Source organism: Phyllobates terribilis, unplaced genomic scaffold (assembly GCF_046119375.1).
Source record: "Phyllobates terribilis strain yellow unplaced genomic scaffold, ASM4611937v1 Scaffold_61__1_contigs__length_8056638, whole genome shotgun sequence".
Classification (NCBI taxonomy): domain Eukaryota; kingdom Metazoa; phylum Chordata; class Amphibia; order Anura; family Dendrobatidae; genus Phyllobates; species Phyllobates terribilis.
In genome coordinates, this window is record NW_027362821.1 from 4,540,083 (window position 1) to 4,558,866 (window position 18,784).

The window sequence follows — 18,784 nt, forward strand, 5'->3', positions numbered from 1 at the left end:
CAGACACAGTGAGGGGTGGAACTGTGACAATTATCTTTTTCTTCCATACAGTACAGGGTCAAATTGTCTGAGAAGTACTCAGAAATCAGTGGACACCCAGGAAAGGGAATGATATAAAAGTATCACAGAGACTCACATGTTGTAAATCAGGAATAAGCATTGGTTTCCTATGTCGGCACTTGGTGGTATGCCATCACAACTGTTTTTATGAATTTACAATAAATGTGAGGTTTTAACAATATAGACAATGCTGGAGAATCCATCTCTCCTCCTTTCTCTACTTGAAATGTCCCTGACCAAGGCGGCTCCATGCGGTGATCTTCAGACAAGATGCATTGAATAAACAGTGAGCTGACCTCCCTCTCCATTTTCCCATTATATGCATGTTTTCCCTATAGTGACGAATATTTATTTTTGCTAAAACTATGATATTTTCACTTTAAAACTTTTATTAAACCTTTTTTATAAACTTTTTTTAAACAACTCCCATTAGTGCGATTATACAACATACAAACCTTTGATTGCTCAGGTGATGCACTGTACTACTGTAGTGCCGTGTATTATCACTGCCTGTCAGTGTAATACTAACTGCCCCATACACATGAGATAAGTGTTGGCTGAACGGTCATTTGGCAGACGGCTATCTCTCCCGACTCCCCCATACATACAAATATTCCAGCTTTCCTGTGGTCTGTATGACTGACTGCATTTGTAGGGAGGCCCCCAAATTCATTATATAGTCGACCAAAACCCCCAAAATCAGTGCTTTCATTCAACTTTTGTCTAATGTTTAAGGGTGGCGTTAAAAGGTAACTTATTGGATGCTGCCTCTGGCCCGGCCTAATAATTGCAGGCCCAGAAACCATTATTAAGCACTATTGAGCATTTGGGAAAGAAGGGGCATTGGGCCGAACTCTTGTCACACCTTCTTAGATGGCATGTTTGCTTTTTGCAGGAGCAAGTGGTTAAGCTGCCAGGGATTTTGTTGCAGCCGCATCTGTGCCATCCCTGCGGTGTACATCTATGTTCTGGTGCCCAAAAGAGTTCATATAAAAATAAAAACCAAAAACAAATGTTTAACGTGTTAAAAAATAAAAAATGTCTTCTGCTTTTTGCATGTTTTTTCTTTTTACAAGAATTGTTGGTGACAATTTTATTTTAAAACATTTTAATATCTGCTTTTTTTTTTCTTCTTGTAATATTGGAAAGCCTAAGGCCAGAAATAAACCCCATAATACACTGTACACGTAGACTTTGGTATCAAATAATTACTGTCCGCGGTGTTTGTGCAATCAAAACAAATTTTATAAAAACCTCAAACTTCTGTGTGTGAATCAGACATGAGCTGTAACTTGATAGAAGATTGCAGTCTGGGGAAGACAGGAAACATTCATACAGACAGCCGGTGGTGATGTGTTTGTGGTGCCCCTGAAGGTTCAGTCGCCACAGAGGTATTGCATCTCATCCAGAGGTGTGGTACCTCACTCTCAGGTAAGGAAGGAGTACGGCTCAGGACCCTAACACCTGCATTCACTACACCACATTTCAGAGGGCAGGGAGAGATTGCTCCTATGGGAGAGCACAGTCCCTGGTCCCTGGCTGGAGTGGGGGAAACCACAAGTAAGGGGGAACCATGTAGTGGATGGGGTGGAGGAAGTAGAAAAGAGGAGCACTTGCTGGGAGCAACATAAAAGAGGATGGAACCATCTAGAAGGGAGCAGTAGTGTCAAGTGGAGAAGTGACAGAGCAGAGGCTCTGCAGGAGCTCTGCTCCAGGGCTGGGCCTAGTCGGGAAGGTCCAAGCCTGAGTGGAAACGAAGAGAGAGGGGCAAGGGAGGCTCCAGAAGGAGAGAAGGGATCCTAGGGGTACGGGAAGTGCTGGAGGCCACCGTACGCCCGAATCTGCAGGAACGTGGAAGGATCAAGCCGCAGAGGGGACCGGCCCCTTAACTAGTGGAGAACTACAAGGCTCAACTAGAAACCGGAGGCGTCTGTACTTTTAAGGTGCAGTTGCCCACAACCACAGTTAACAAACCAGAAAAGGTAGCTACATAGGGCCCAGAGGACTGCAGGTCGCCCGCCAAGACCCGAGGCTACCGGCTTGGGACACTGACTGTGAGACGTAGGGCAGGAGGGTGAGAGCCAGCGCAGGAAGACGACTGAGGAAGGCACACAGAAAGGGGTCCTGATAAATGCTCTGGAAATATCTGAGGGTGGACCGAGCCCCACTCTGAGTAAGCACAGGACGACGAGGTCCAGTACATTGGCGCCTGTAACTTGAACTGCAACAACCGTGAGTAAAGACCCTGGGACTGCACTATACTGAGTCTGTGGTTATTATTGCACTTCAACACCCTGCACAACCACCAGCATCCACACTCTGCCCTGAAGCTAACTCTTCCTGTGGGGAGTCACACTATCCTTGCTGCAAAACCACTAGCTTCAGAGGACTGTTCCGCAGCAGCGGCCCCCCTTTAGCCGCATTCCACAGGTGGCGTAGTCGGACTCTTTATAAAACCTATATATAAATTCTCCTTGGATTGACCACCCTGGGTCATGGACCGGGTCACCGCCACTGTGACTACAACCCCCAACATCTACCGGTCCGGCACCGAGTACCCCACGGCCCAGGGGGTGCGTCATGTTCAGTGACGGTTTGTGGCTAAATATGTTTTTAGAGCCGTAGTAGAAGTTGTTTCCTCATGTAGTTATTTCTCATGTCACGTGTAATGAATATCTCCTGCAGTATTGCTAATGCCAATTCCAGTATCGGAAAATGAGACGAGAATTAGCTTTATGGAAGATAAGTCTATGAGAAACGTATTCAGCTGCAGACTCCGAGGAAGAAATTGCTTGTTGTCTGTGGCCTAAAATATAAAGGTATTATTACTAGATGTAAAGAAAAAACTAAATACTGTAAAATAATAAATCTCCTTATATGTTTCCCCTCATTATCTCCAATAGTTGTATTATACCAACAGGATTTTTATGATGTTCCATCAGCTCATCTTCTCGTCATTCAGGTACCTACAACACCGGATCCTCTCAGTGGAGATCTTCTATATAAGAATATTTTCCTGATTTATCCATCAAAGATGGATATGGATAGAGACAAGATGGCGGAGAGGATATTACACCTCACCCTAGAGATCCTCTTCCGGCTTACTGGAGAGGTGAGAGATTCTAATGGCGTCACATTACATCATTCTTATCTATGGGAATAACAGATGGACAAAACTGGAGAGGTGAGGACTCTGGAAATGTCTGTAGTGAGATTTATTAATGTGTCTCCATAACCAGGATTACACAGTAGTGAAGAAGACCTCTAGTGAGCGCTGTCAGGCCCTTGTGTCTGAGGGATGGGGAAGACCCCTGAGCCCAATCACGGGGCCTCCTCCTCAACCCCTGATGCATGAGGACATCAATGACCAGAAGATCCTAGAACTCACCTACAAGATGATTGAGCTGCTGACTGGAGAGGTGGCACTGCTGGGAATGCGGGGACATTATACAGTAACACTATGAAGGGATCGGGGGGATGACTGTATCATTGTATGTGTCAGGTTCCTATAAGGTGTCAGGATGTCGTCATCTATTTCTCCATGGAGGAGTGGGAGTATTTAGAAGGACACAAAGTTCTGTACAGGGACGTCATGATGGAGATTCCCCAGCCCCTCACATCATCAGGTAATAGACAAGACTAAATACACACGGCCTACAATTATCTGTATGAAAATAATTAATTCAGTCCCAGTATGTGTTTCCTCCAGATCGATCCAGTAAGAGGACAACACCAGAGAGATGTCACCGTCCTCTTCTTCCACAGGACTGTAAACAAGAAGACCCCAATGTTCCTCAGGATCATCAGGTAGATGGAGAGAAGGTGTCATGAGATCTCCCCTATGATGTGTAGATGGCTGTGAAGGTCTTGTGTTCAGTCTTGCTTTATCCACCAGTATTTATATTTGTGTAATGAGAACGGTGGAGATGACGGGATTAGAGCTGATCATAGATGTGACTTCTCCATCTGACTTTTATAATATTTGTTCCAGAGTGAAGATCAGACCCATATTAATACTACAGAGACATATGTGAGGGGTGATGAGCGGTGTAAAGAAGAGATTCCTACATATGACTACCCAGGTGAGTAGTAACCACTAAATGCAGAGAAGTCACAGATTCTTCTCAGTCACTGGCTGTGGCTGTTTTATCAGTGGTGTAGTCTGGCCGTATCACAATCGTGGATCACCATTTTGCAGCTTGACCACAACATTCTCCTCTGTCCGAAAATGTTCAAATTACTTTGTGAAATTGTGAAAGCCCTTTTCTATAGAACTTACAACCTGGAGGATCCACCTCCCCCTGGGCAGTGGTGTACCGCCAATGGCGGCAGACCACGCGACTGCTATGGGGCCCGTGAGCCGGGGGGCCCCATAGCAGTCGCTCCCCTTCTGTACACCCCGCGCCGCTGTTTGTTTGCCGCCACCGCCTGCCGGCACTGTGTTCAGGCATGGCCGCGCACTGTACGGCTGTGTCTTGTAGTAATGATAATGATGGCAGGGGCGACACTGCACCTTTAATTGTGCTTGTGTCTTCCCCGCCGCGGGCGGCGGCGGCAATCAAACAGCAGAGCGGGGGGTGCAGGAGAGACACCCCGATGGAGTGGGGGCCCTGTGCTGGCCCGGCCGCGTCACAACTAGGAGACATTGCCCTGTGCGCCGCCGTGTCTCCTAGCTGTGACGTCACGCAGTGCACGCCCTGCACTGCTACTTACCACCGGAGAGGAGCTGGAGGACTGGAGCCGAGCCGGGAGTGTGTGTGTGTGTGTGTGTGTTTGAGTGAGTGTGTGAGTGAGTGTGTAGGCAGATATTGTGTGATGTCTGTTTATATGTATTTTTGTGTTTCAAATGTGTTTATGCGTGTATATGTCTGTTTAGGTTTGTGTGTGTGCGTGACTGCGTGCGGCCTCCCGCTGTCTCTGGGGGGGCGCCGTGCGGCCTCCCGCTGTGTATAGATGGCGCCTTGCGGCCTCTTGCTGTGTATAGATGGCACCGTGCGGCCTCCCGCTGTGTATAGATGGCGCCGTGCAGCCTCCGGTTGTGTATAGATGGCTTCGTGCGGCCTCCTGCTGTGTATAGATGGCGCCGTGCGGCCTCCTGCTGTGTATAGATGGCGCCGTGCGGCCTCCTGCTGTGTATAGATGGCTACGTGCGGCCTCCGGCTGTGTATAGATGGCTATTTGCGGCCTCCTGCTGTGCATTGATGGCTACGTGCGGCCTCCTGCTGTGTATAGATGGCACCGTGCGGCCTCCCGCTGTGTATAGATGGCTACGAGCGGCCTCCTGCTGTGCATTGATGGCTACGTGCGGCCTCCTGCTGTGCATTGATGGCACCGTGCGGCCTCCTCCTGTGTATAGATGGCTACGTGCGGCCTCCTGCTGTGTATAGATGGCTACGTGCGGCCTCCTGCTGTGTATAGATGGCTACGTGCGGCCTCCTGCTGTGTATAGATGGCACCTTGCGGCCTCCTGCTGTGTATAGATGGCACCATGCGGCCTCCTGCTGTGTATAGATGGCACCGTGCAGCCTCCCGCTGTGTATAGAAGACTACGTGCGGCCTCCCGCTGTGTATTGATGGCACCGTGCGGCCTCCCGCTGTGTATTGATGGCACCGTGCGGCCTCCTGCTGTGTATTGATGGCACCGTGCGGCCTCCTGCTGTGTATAGATGGCTATGTGCGGCCTCCTGCTGTGTATAGATGGCTGTGTGTGGCCTCCTGCTGTGTATAGATGGCTACGTGCGGCCTCCTGCTGTGTATAGATTGCTACGTGCGGCCTCCCGCTGTGTATAGATTGCTACGTGCGGCCTCCCGCTGTGTATGGATGGCTACGTGCGGCCTCCCGCTGTGTATAGATAGTACCGTGCGGCCTCCCGCTGTGTATAGATGGCTACGTGCGGCCTCCTGCTGTGTATAGATGGCTACGTGCGGCCTCCTGCTGTGTATAGATGTCACCTTGCGGCTCCTGCTGTGTATAGAAGACTACGTGCGGCCTCCTGCTGTGTATTTATGGCACCGTGCGGCCTCCTGCTGTGTATAGATGGCTACGTACGGCCTCCTGCTGTGTATTGATGGCACCGTGCGGCCTCCTGCTGTGTATAGATGGCTACGTGCGGCCTCCTGCTGTGTATAGATGGCTACGTGCGGCCTCCTGCTGTGTATAGATGGCTACGTGCGGCCTCCTGCTGTGTATAGATGGCTACGTGCGGCCTCCTGCTGTGTATAGATGGCACCGTGCGGCCTACTGCTGTGTATAGATGACTACGTGTGCTCAATATTAAGTCATACAATTAATGTAAGGCTATGTGCCCACGATGCAGAAATGCTCTGGATTTTTTTTGAGCGTTTCTGCATCTCCCTGGCAGAAAAAAACGCATGAGAATTTTACATGCTTTTTTTCCTGCCAAAGACATGCGGATGTGAAGGTTTCTTCACATGCATTTCTGCATGCGGGTTGACAAGCGCTTTCCAAGCGATTTTAGCATCACTTGGAAAGTGCTTGACAACTTGGTCACACTATATAAATCCATGCAACCAGCAACCGGCATGGATTTATATAGTGTGACCGTAAAAGAATGGTAAAAAAATAAAAAATAAATATACCTTCTGATGGCCTGCCGACGTCAGCGGTCGCGTGACCCATCACATGACTAAATTACGTCACGGCAGGTTTTCAGACCATCGCGAGCTGCTGGCAAGCCAGGACGCATCGGATAAAGACACCGCGGGCCATCAGAAGGTAAGTATAATATTTAATGTTTATTTTATTCTTTTTTTACAGGTTCTATGGTATCCAGGTCCGGAGGAGAGTCTCCTCTTCTCCAAACCCGGGTACCATCCGCACATTGAAATGCATGGAATGTGCATCTACAGATGCAGTGATGCGGATTCCATGCGTTCCAATGCAATCAATGGTGGCGAAAACGCAGCACTTCCACAAAATAATTGGTAGTGCTGCGGATTTTTCCGCAATGATAATTCGCAGTGGAAATTTCCGCAGCATGTGCACAGCACATGCGGATTATCATTGGGGAACATGGCAGACCTTCTACCAAGCGTTTTTTAAGCGTTTCTGCAGCGGAATTGCCGCTGCGTAAACGCTTAAAAAAATGCATAGTGGGCACACAGCCTAAAAAAAATTATTATAATTAATATTCTGCCAAATTAATTTCACGTGAACTCTCACATGATCTATCTCAGGGGATCATGTGATACATCAGGTGTGTGTGTGTGTGTGGGGGGGGGAGCACGCCTTCTAAACTGCCCGGGGCCCTTGCTACACTTAATCCACCCCTGTGTGTTGGGCTCACCATACTTTGTCCTGGCAGTTGAGGTGGGGTATAGTAAGCAGGGCTGTGGAGTCGGTAAGCTAAACCTCCGACTCCTCAATTTCCATGACATCGAATCCAACTCCGACTCCCTCATACACTGCTCATGTTTAAGTGATAAATTTACTGTAGCACAGATTCTTCTCAGCTAAAAGTCTAGACTCTTAGATCAGGAATAGGACATACATTTATAGGACATTTCAGAACTTTCCCAAATTCTTATGAAAAAATATTCCCCACAAACTGTATTGAACTACTGCACCCAATTTATTATATATTTTAGGAGTCGGAGTCGGTCCATTTTATACCAACTCAGACTCCACCAAAATGGGTTCCAACTCCACAGCCCTGACAGTAGGGTCATTATACTGTGCATGTAGAGGCTAATGAGGAGGAATGCACCATGGGGGTATCATACTGTGTTTAGGGGGGGGGGGCACTTTTGTTGGCATCACATTTTATGGGGCAATGAAAGAGGGATCTAGGACTTCAGCAGGAGGAAAATTACTATATAAAGGCTGGAAAGTTGTGAGATCTGCTCTTCTGTGACCCTGACAATTATTTACTTTTTTTTTTTTGCGGGGGGGGGCCCAATTAGAACTTCTGCTATGGGGCCTCATGATTCCTATGTACGCCTCTGCCCCTGGGATTAGAAGACACTGTCCGTTACCTGCCCAAATCTGTAAGCTACAAAGCCAAATGACAGTTTACGTAGAATGTGCTGACAAGTTAGAAAATCGCTTGAAGAAAAATTCTGATGGGCCTGTAAGAGAAAGCGGAGGGTAATGATGCTGTTCCTTCCTAGATCCCTGATATCTTATTGGATGAATCTACCTTCTCTTCCTTCTGTGTTGCTGAATGTGCTCATATGGTCCCTACAAGACCAGGTCCAGTCTTTCTGGCCAAACTTCACTTTTATGATCGACAACATTAAATGTGCAGTGAGGGCCAAGTGTGAATTTCTGTCCAATAACAGCACAGTTTCCCTTTATCCTGACTTTTCAATTTCTTTTAAAACCAACTAACTTCAAACAGGATTGTGATAAACTATACAGAAAACATTACACCTGTGACATGATATATCTCTAAGCTGTGCGTGGCTCATGGCTGTAATATACATTTATTTACGCCTGCAGAAGATGTGTTGGCTCCAGCCCTGGTTTCATGGATTCACTCCACGTCATAAATTCCATTATGTTTTCAGTCCTAAGGAATTCAGATTACTGCACAATCTCTCCTGAAATGGGGGCGCTAATACTTTCTCTACTCTTCTGCTCAGGACTCATAGTATCTCCAATGGTCCACCATAAATGAGTGTGACTCCAGTTTAGTGTTGGATTTCTCCCCTCATACATACGTTGTTGTTGGGGATGTTACATGTTTTTATATTCTTTCTTTTTTTTACAGGTTCATTCTCTATGATAGTTTCATTGTGGTGGGATCGGCCGGCCTCACTTATGTGACTCTGTAACTCCCTGGTAGTCTTTCAAAAAGATCTCCATTACGTCTTCCAAATGCCCAAGATCTAAATTTAAGACACCTCAGCTCTGCAGTATTATAAAAAGTTCTCTTTGAACATCTAATATTTCTTCTTGAATCTCATCTGACTGAAAATATTGTCCCTTACGATAGTTTAGATTGCCAAGAGCCACCGAGCCCCATACTCTAATTACCCCAGAGAGGTTTCACCACTAGTTACTCATTTTTCTCTCATGAAGACTGTTGAGTTTGATCATTTCAGTAGATGTGTTATTGTGTATAGTCACAGTTTTTGACTTCAGTAATCCTCTGATTTAACCCCTTCCTGCAGCCAGTTTTGTGTTCCTAATCAGGGCCATTTTTCAAATCTGACATGTGTCACTTTATGTGGTGATAACTCTGGAATTCTTCACAAAGGATAATAGGAAACAAATGAACCTTACAAATTATTTTCCAACTTTTCAATCTGACAGTACCCTATATACGGTAGTACACTACTGTCTGGGCACATGGCAGGTTAAGAAGGGAAGGAGCGCCATTTAGCTATTAGGAATGCAGATCTTGCTGGAATAGTTTGCAGACACAATGCATTGGGGGAACTGGTCTTGGTCACCTGGAAGCTCAAAAGATGACTACCACAAACAGGCTTGCCTTATCTACCCCGTTTACATATTTCACAAATTACTTTGCTCATCACCCTTTAACCCCTCTACATGGATCTGGACTAACACAGAGACCCCTAGGCTTGGGCCACGGTGTTACCTGCTGTTCTGTGGAGTGAGAAGGGAAGAAGAATAGTCAGGTAGCCGGGTCAGAACCAGGAGGGCAGAGAACATACAAAATCAGAAGACACAAGAGTAGTCAGTAAACGGGCCGAGGTCACAACAGGAGAAAAATACACAAGCCGGGAGCTGAGCACAGAGGACTGAACCAGAGGAGAACAAGGCTGTATCTGGCAGCTTCCAGCAATATGCTTCCAGCTTTAGTAGGGTGTGGTGCTCTCCAGTTAACTGAAGCAGGGAGCAGATTACTCCAGCTGGACAACACACACACCCATACTGCCAGACTGGATGGTACTACTGGTCCCAGTGACCCTAATCATAGTGGCTGCGAAGAGCCTGCGCCTTTCAGGGCTTCTGGTTCTGACGTCTCTTCCATCACCAGCGCCGCCTGCAGAATGAATAAGGCGTCTGGTGACAGAAGCTGACGTCGCAGGAGCAGATCCCAGAGGAGATGGGACCCACCATTTGCAGAAGCCCTAATATAACAAAATTACAGAAAACCAGAGCAGTAGAAATCCCCATAAAGTGACTCCATTTTGGATATTATAACCCTCAGTGAATTAATCTATAGGAGTAGTGACTATTTTGACTCCACAGCCACTTTCCAGAAATTAGCACGCAGTGGATGATGGAGAGTGAAAATTGCAAATATATCATTTTATTACCCAACACATAGTGCCCAGATTGTGCTCCAGGGGACACACACCGTAAATTAAGTGGGTTCTTCTCACTATAGTAATGCCAAATACATGGAGGCTAAATGTGGTTTGGGCACACTGCAAGGCTCAGAAGTGAGGGGGAGATCTGACTTTGGGAGAGTGGATATTGCTGGATTGGTTTATGGAAGCCATGTTGCTTTTCAAGAGCCTTTGAGCCACTAATAATGTGGAAACCTCTGTTTTTCCACTGACCGATGATGGACCTGAGTGGGGACTTGTTATTTGTGAGATGAGTAGAAGTTTTTATTGGTATTATTTTTGCCTACATAACATTGTTTGGTGGCTTTTTATTCCATATTAGGGAGGCAGAATGAAAAAACAGTTGAACACCTCGCTCTACTGGTTCATCCTATGAGGTTTTCTATTAGACAGTCATTGTCCTGGTGAATAAGTGATTTTTTTTATATAACTTGCCTTTTTTTATGGACAGTTTAAGTAGAAATGTTCAAAAATATAAAATTCAAGGATTTTTATTAAAAAATAATAATTGGTTTTATTCTTGGCAGATGTCTGTACCAGGAGATCAGAGGGACAGCTGATATCTTCAATTTTTAAATCAGATAATTTTCAGATCCAACAGGATACAATTGAAGTGAATGACATTTCTCCAGATTTACCATCATCCCTTCACAGCAAAGATCTGTCATCTGATCCTTTGCAAAAGGTCCTGTCATCTGATTCATTACCGATTATTAAGGAAAATCAAAGTCACAAAATAAGCACTAAAAAACGAACTGCTCCTAATGCAAAGAAGCCATTTTCACGGTCAGAATATAGAAATAGTTTTCCTCCCAAAAAGTCTTTTCTTAAACCTGAAAAAATTCACACAGCAAAGAATAGATTTTCTTGTTCCAAGTGTGGGAAATGTTTTAATCAGAAATCAGATCTTGTTCGTCACCAGCGAACTCACACAGGAGAGAAGCCATTTTCCTGTTCAGAATGTGGGAAATGTTTTGTACAGAAATCATATCTTAATATACATAAGAGAACTCACACAGGGGAGAAGCCTTTTCCGTGTTCAGAATGTGGAAAATGTTTTAACCATAAATCAAATCTTATTATACATCAGAGAACTCACACAGGGGAGAAGCCTTTTCCATGTTCAGAATGTGGAAAATGTTTTAACCAGAAATCTAGTTTTCATAAGCACCAGAGAAACCACACAGAAGAGAAGCCATTTTCCTGTTCAGAATGTGGGAAATGTTTTACAGTGAAATCAGCTCTTATCAACCATCAGAGAACTCACACAGGAGAGAAGCCATTTTCCTGTTCAGAATGTGGGAAATGTTTTACAGAGAAATCAACTCTTATCAAGCATCAGAGAACTCACACAGGAGAGAAGCCATTTTCCTGTTCAGAATGTGGGAAATGTTTTACAGAGAAAACAAATCTTATCAACCATAAGAGAACTCACACAGGGGAGAAGCCTTTTCCGTGTTCAGAATGTGGAAAATGTTTTAACCAGAAATCAAATCTTATTATACATCAGAGAACTCACACAGGGGAGAAGCCTTTTCCATGTTCAGAATGTGGAAAATGTTTTAACCAGAAATCTAGTTTTCTTAAGCACCAGAGAACCCATACAGAGGAGATGCCTTTTTCATGCTCAGATTGTGGAAAATGTTTTGGACACAAATCATATCTTTATAAACATCAGAGAACTCACACAGGAGAGAAGCCATTTTCCTGTTCAGAATGTGGGAAATGTTTTACAGAGAAATCAAGTCTTATCAAACATCAGAGAACTCACACAGGGGAGATGCCATTTTCATGTTCAGAATGTGGGAAATGTTTTAACCAGAAATCGGATCTTTATAAGCACCAGAGAACCCACACAGGGGAGAATGCCGCAACTACACCCAACTAGTCTCTGTAGAGACTAGAAAGGCCCTAGCTGCACAACTAAAAACACCACCGCACACCTAACTACCTAATAAGTCATTGAGGAGTACCTCCTGAGGAACCAGAGGGGAGGCTTCAGCACACTCTCAACAAGGGGAAAGGAAAGTATGAAGTAAAATACGAAAACTCTGAGTGAGAAACAAAAACACATTCATATAGGGCAAAGAAGGCAAGCTAAGGTGAACGAAAAATAAAAGGAACAAGTATAATCTCCCAGAAACCTAACATTGTTAGAATTAAAAGGTACTTGGAGGGAAAGCAAACTGACTGGTAGGATAGTTTCACCTTTGTTGTGAAACTTATAAAATTCACCGGCACCAACTGTAAATGTAAAACCCGTCCATTTATAATGACCATGTACAAGATAAAGATTCCCAACTCACATCAGGACCACAAGATCCCAGGTACTTTCAGCTGCATCACAATGAACTTAATTATATGTACCAAATGTCCAACTGGGAGTCTGTATGTAGTGGAGACAGGGCAAAAACTTAAAACAAGAATAAATTTTCATCGCCACACAATAAAAGAAAAAAAGAATAGATCTACTCGTGGCCAAACGTTTTTACGGCCACAACTGCTTCTTCCTCTCCCATACTGATAGTTCTGCTTCACGTCACTTGTCTTATCCATTGCATTATTCCTGTGCCCTGTTGTGTATAAATATGTGACTCTTCAGATTTTGTATTATACTATGTCTACTGAAAAGATCTGAGTAGTCTCGAAAGCTTACTGACTAATGGCTAACTGAAAAGATTGTATCAACCACTGAGGACTTTCAAATGTTAATGTTTTTCTCCAAACAGCAATTTTAAGATCTCTCCACAGGTGTTCAATGGGATTTAGATCTGGATTCATTGCTAGTCAGAACTGTCCAGCACTTTGTTTCCATCCATTTTCTGGGTCATTGTCATGCTGGAAGACCCATGACCTAGCATGCAAACCCAGCTTTCTGACACTAGGCACTACATTGTGACCCAAAATCCTTTGCTAATCTTCAGATTTCATGATGCCTTGCACACAGTCAAGGTACCTGACCAAAGGCAGCAAAACAACCCAAAAACATTTTTGAAGCTCCACCATATTTGACTGTATGTGTTGTAAATTTATTGATTATGTTGCTCACCTTGGACAGAGGAACATCCGGATCTCTAAAGATGGACTTATAACTTTGAAATTATTGATATTTTTCAACAATTTTGGTTCTCAAGTCCTCAGACAGTTCTCCTTTTTCTGTTTTCTCCATGCTTAGTGTGCCACGCATATGCACACAATGCAAAGATTGAATCAACTTCTCCCTTTTTTATATGGTTTTAGTTGTGATTTTCATATTGCCCACACCTGTTACTTGCCACAGTTGCGTTTGAACAAGCTTCACATGCTTGAAACAAAGTTGTTTACCCACATTTTTGGCAAGGCCAAATCCTCGTTAGTATAGTGGTGAGTATCCTCGCCTGTCACGCAGGAGACCGGGGTTCGATTCCCCAACGGGGAGGTTTCTTATATAGAGACAATTATTTGTCACAACTTGTGCAGGAACCAACTAGAGGAACAACCCTTTTAGACTTAATATTAACTAACAGGCCAGACAGAATAACTACGGTGCAGGTGGGGGGGCACCTGGGAAATAGTGACCGCAACATTATACAATTCCACATGTGCTTCAGTAGGGTGCCCAGCAAGGGAGTCACAAAAACACTGAACTTCAGGAGGGCAAAGTTTGATCAGCTAAGATATGCCCTTCACCTTATAGACTGGGATAGTATCTTCAGTAATGGGAGCACGGATAGAAAATGGGAAATTTTCAAAACAGTCCTACATACTCACTGTAGAAGGTACGTACCTTATGGGAATAAAAGGGCTTGGAATAGGAGGAAGCCAATGTGGCTAAATAAGGAAGTCAAGAGGGCAATGAAAAACAAAAAAAGGGCTTTCGGTAAACTTAAACAAGAAGGCAGCGAGGAAGCGCTAATATCTTATAGGGAAAAAAACAAAATCTGTAAGAAACAAATAAGTAAAGCAAAAGAGGAGACAGAGAGACTAATTGCCAAGGAAAGTAAAACGAATCCCAAACTGTTCTTTAACTATATAAACAGTAAAAGGATTAAAACTGATGGAGTTGGCCCATTGAAAAATAACCTGGGTAAAATCATAGAGGGCGATGAGGGTAAAGTTAACCTACTCAATAGCTTCTCCACTGTTTTCACAAAAGAAAACAATTTATCGGAGGAAATGCAGAGTGATAAAGTAAACCCTCCGCTAAATATCACCCACCTAACCCAGGAGGAAGTTCAGAAACGCCTAAATAATATCAAAATAGACAAGTCACCAGGCCCAGATGGCATACACCCCCGGGTACTAAAAGAATTAAGTAATGTGATAGACAGACCGCTGTATCTTATATTCAAGCACTCTTTATGGACAGGGACTGTCCCACTAGACTGGCGCCAAGCAAATGTGGTACCAATATTCAAAAAGGGGTCTAAAAGTGACCCTGGGAACTATAGACCAGTCAGCTTAATGTCTGTTGTGGGTAAATTGTTTGAAAGATTTCTTAGAGATGCTATTGTAGAATATCTTAATGATAATAACTGTCTAACTCCATATTAACATGGATTCATGAGGGATCGCTCCTGCCAAACAAACCTGATCGCCTTCTACGAGGAGGTGAGCTCACAGCTGGACCGGGGAGAGTCTGTGGATGTTGTATACCTTGACTTCTCCAAAGCGTTTGATACCGTGCCACACAAAAGGTTGGTATATAAAATGAGAATGCTTGGTCTGGGGGATAATGTGTGCAAGTGGGTAAATAGCTGGCTGAGTGATAGAAAGCAGAGGGTGGTTATCAATGGCGTAAGCTCAGGGTGTGTCAGAGTTACTAGCGGGGTGCCTCAAGGGTCTGTCTTGGGCCCTATATTATTTAATATATTTATTAATGATCTAGTGGAAGGGTTGCATAGTAAAATAGCAATATTTGCAGATGATACTAAACTTTGTAAAGTAGTTAATACAGATGAGGATAGGGCACAGCTACAGGAGGATTTAGATAAATTGGGGAGTTGAGCCAAAAAATGGCAAATGGGGTTCAATGCCGATAAATTTAAGGTCATGCACATGGGAAAGAAAAACAGCAGTCACCCATACATATTAAATGGGAAACCGTTGGGGAAATCTGACATGGAGAAGGACCTGGGCGTCTTGGTTAATAGCAAATTAAATTGGAGTGCCCAGTGTCAGGCAGCAGCTGCGAAGGCAAATAGAGTCATGGCATGCATCAGAAGAGTAATAGGGGCATATGATGAGAACATTGTTCTTCCTCTGTATAAAGCGCTGGTAAGCCCGCACTTAGAATATTGTGCACAGTTCTGGGCTCCGGTGCTCAGGAAAGACATATTGGAGCTAGAGAGGGTACAAAGGAGGACGACTAAGGGAATGGAGGGACTAGAATACCCAGAGAGGTTGTCAAAATTAGGCCTATTTACGTTGGAAAAGAGAAGGCTTAGGGGAGACCTCATAAACATCTATAAATACATCAGGGGGCAGTACAGAGATCTCTCCCATGACCTGTTTATACCAAGGATGGTGACAAAGACGAGGGGGCACACTATGCGTCTGGAGGAAAGGAGGTTCCTGCACCAGCATAGAAGGGGATTCTTTACGGTCAGAGCCGTGAGACTCTGGAACTCTCTGGGAGAGGAAGTGGTGATGTCCAACTCACTTAATGAGTTCAAGAGAGGCCTGGATGCCTTTCTTGAGAACAATAAAATTACATCTTATGCTTAGTGATAGTTAATTAATCCAGGGATTTAATCTGACTGCCAGATTGGTGTCGGGAAGTGAATTTTTCCTCAATGATGTAAATTGGCCTATACCGCATGTTTTTTTTTTGCCTTCCCCTGGATCAACGCTGCAGAATAGCTGCAGTGCACAAGAAATAGGCTGAACTGGATGGACGCTTGTCTTTTTTCGGCCTTATAAACTATGTAACTATGTATGTAAGGTGTCAACAATTTTGTCCGACCTATTTTATGTGGTTTTGTGTGAAATTATGTTTAATTTGCTTTTTTTTTTCTATGTTTTCTTGTGTTGTTCCAATACACGCAAAGGAAATAAACATATATAACAAAATGTGTAATTCAGTGGTTCTTAACCGGGGTTCTATCGAACCCTAGGGGTTCGGTGAGTCGGTCTCAGGGGTTTGGCGGAGCCTCCGTCACGGAAGTCAAGACACACCCGACTCATTAAGTAAATTCGTGATGACACGCCCCGCTTGGCCATCACTTGCTGCAGATGATCACGTTACATTAATTGGCCAATCAGTACTGCTGGGAATTTAGTGTGCTCAGTAGTCACCGTGTGACTGTCATAGTCGTACGTTGTGTGGTTTCTTTCTTAATATTTTAATCCATACTAACTATGTCGAGCAAAAAAAGAAAGTGGTCAGACGAATATGTACAACATGGATTCACATGTATCACGGAACGTGATGGGAGTCAGCGTCCTATCTGCATGATTTAAAATGCCAAGTTGAGCAACTCTAGTCTCGCACCGGCAAAACTGAAGGAACACTTCTTGAAGCTGCATGGAGATGGGGAATACAAGAAAACAACGCTTGCTGAATTCAAGGTGAAAAGAGCCAGATTCGATGAAAGGGCCACTCTGCCTTCTCTTGGATTTGTACCCGTGAACAAACCGATCCTCACTGCAGATGGCGAATCTGATACTCGGCACAGCGGCCGAAGGTAAATTATCCCAAATTTCTCTTTCAAATGACACCATCAGTGACAGAATAGAGTGCATGAGTAAAGACATCTTGGCTCAAGTAGTCGCAGATGTAATTTCAAGTCCGGCAAAATTTAGCCTTCAACTCGACAAGACCACAGACGTTTCTAATCTAAGCCAGCTTGCTGTTTTCGTGCGCTATATGAAAGACAACATGATAAAAGAAGAGTTTTTATTTTGTAAGCCTCTTACAACAACAACTAAGGCAGCCGATGTGAAGAAGCTTGTGGATGACTTCCTCAGAGACCACAATCTTTCATGGTATATGGTTTCTGCAGTTTGTATGGACGGAGCTCCAGTCATGCTGGGAAGAAAGTCTGGTTTTGGTGCGCTAGTAAAAGCCGATGCACCACACATCATTGTTACGCATTGTATTCTGCACAGGCATCCGTTGGCAACAAAAACCTTGCCTCCAAAAATGGCAGAAGTATTAAAAACTGTAGTGAAATGTGTGAACTATGTGCGAAATAGTGCTCTGAGGCACCGCATCTTCAGTGAGCTGTGTAAAGAAATAGGCTCTGAATTTGAGGTACTCCTGTACCTTTTCTAATGTTCTGTGGTTATCCGGGGGACAGGTGCTGAATCGTGTTTTTGCAATGCGTGTGGAATTAGCCCTGTTTTTGCAAGCGCACCAACATTGTCATGCAGATTGCTTCAAAAATCATGAGTTCATTCTCATTTTAGGGTACATGGCTAATATATTTGCAGCTCTAAATCATCTCAATCAGCAGATGCAGGGTGGTGGAGTCAACATCATGGAAGCAGAAGAAAACCTCAAGGCTTTTAAAAAAAAACTACCGTTATGGAAACGACGAACAGAGAACAATAACTTCGCAAACTTTCCCCTTCTGGACGACTGTGTAAGTAAGATCGAAGATGTGTCTGGAATCGGAGACATTTCTGTATCCATGGAACTGAAGCAAACAATTGCCACGCACTTAGATGAGCTTGCAAAGTCTATCAACGGATATTTCCCTACAAGAGAGTCATATCCAGCATGGGTGAGACAGCCGTTCACGTTCGCTGTTGAGACAGCAGATGTCAATTATGAATACCCCGACGAAATCATTGAAATTCAGCAGAGCCAGGTTCATTTTCGACTCTTCAGAACAACAACACTCAACGTTTTGGTGTCGACAGTTGGAAAAGTACCCAATTATTGCTAAGAAAGCCCTGGAATTTTTTATACCATTTGTTACAACATATCTCTGCGAATAATCCTTTTTGAGGATGCTGGACGTAAAAACAAAGAAAAGGAACAGACTTTGCTGTGAAAATGACATGAGAGTAGCACTTGCCAAGGTGAAGCCACGCATATCTGAACTGGTCTCTCAAAAACAGCAGCAGAAGTCACACTGATTTGCAGGTATGTAATTTGTTGTGAGTTCATGCACTGTGTTGGTTTTGTTCTTTGATCAAGGTGATGTTCATGCATGGTTCATTTTGTGTACCAGTAAAAAAACATATACCTATGTCTTGAATTTGGAAAAAAATCATATTTGATTTATCACTAAAGAAGGGTTCGGTGAATGTGCATTTGAAACTGGTGGGTTCGGTACCTCAAACAAGGTTAAGAACCACTGTCCTAGGTTGTGTAAGGCGGCGGTGTTCACACCTTGCAGTAACTGAGGCAGTGACCCAAGCAAGTCCAACATAAACCGCTTTTATTTCAGCAACTCACGGGTTAACAGAAAGTCCTCCGGTTCGCAGCCGGGTTAACAAAGTCCATACACAA

General features: G+C 44.3%; 1 protein-coding gene across 1 annotated transcript in view; it reads left to right on the forward strand.

The window, feature by feature from the left end:
- Nucleotides 1-14,068, forward strand: part of LOC141192444 (uncharacterized) — a 30,997-nt gene extending 16,929 nt beyond the window's left edge. Inside the window, exons 2-7 of the mRNA XM_073661975.1 lie at nucleotides 3,023-3,172; nucleotides 3,300-3,479; nucleotides 3,563-3,686; nucleotides 3,770-3,867; nucleotides 4,052-4,142; nucleotides 10,872-14,068. Coding sequence (XP_073518076.1) covers nucleotides 3,095-3,172; nucleotides 3,300-3,479; nucleotides 3,563-3,686; nucleotides 3,770-3,867; nucleotides 4,052-4,142; nucleotides 10,872-12,232 — 1,932 coding nt within the window. The 5' untranslated portion in view covers nucleotides 3,023-3,094 and the 3' untranslated portion in view covers nucleotides 12,233-14,068. The remainder of the gene's footprint in view (nucleotides 1-3,022; nucleotides 3,173-3,299; nucleotides 3,480-3,562; nucleotides 3,687-3,769; nucleotides 3,868-4,051; nucleotides 4,143-10,871) is intronic.
- Nucleotides 14,069-18,784: the final 4,716 nt, after the last annotated feature.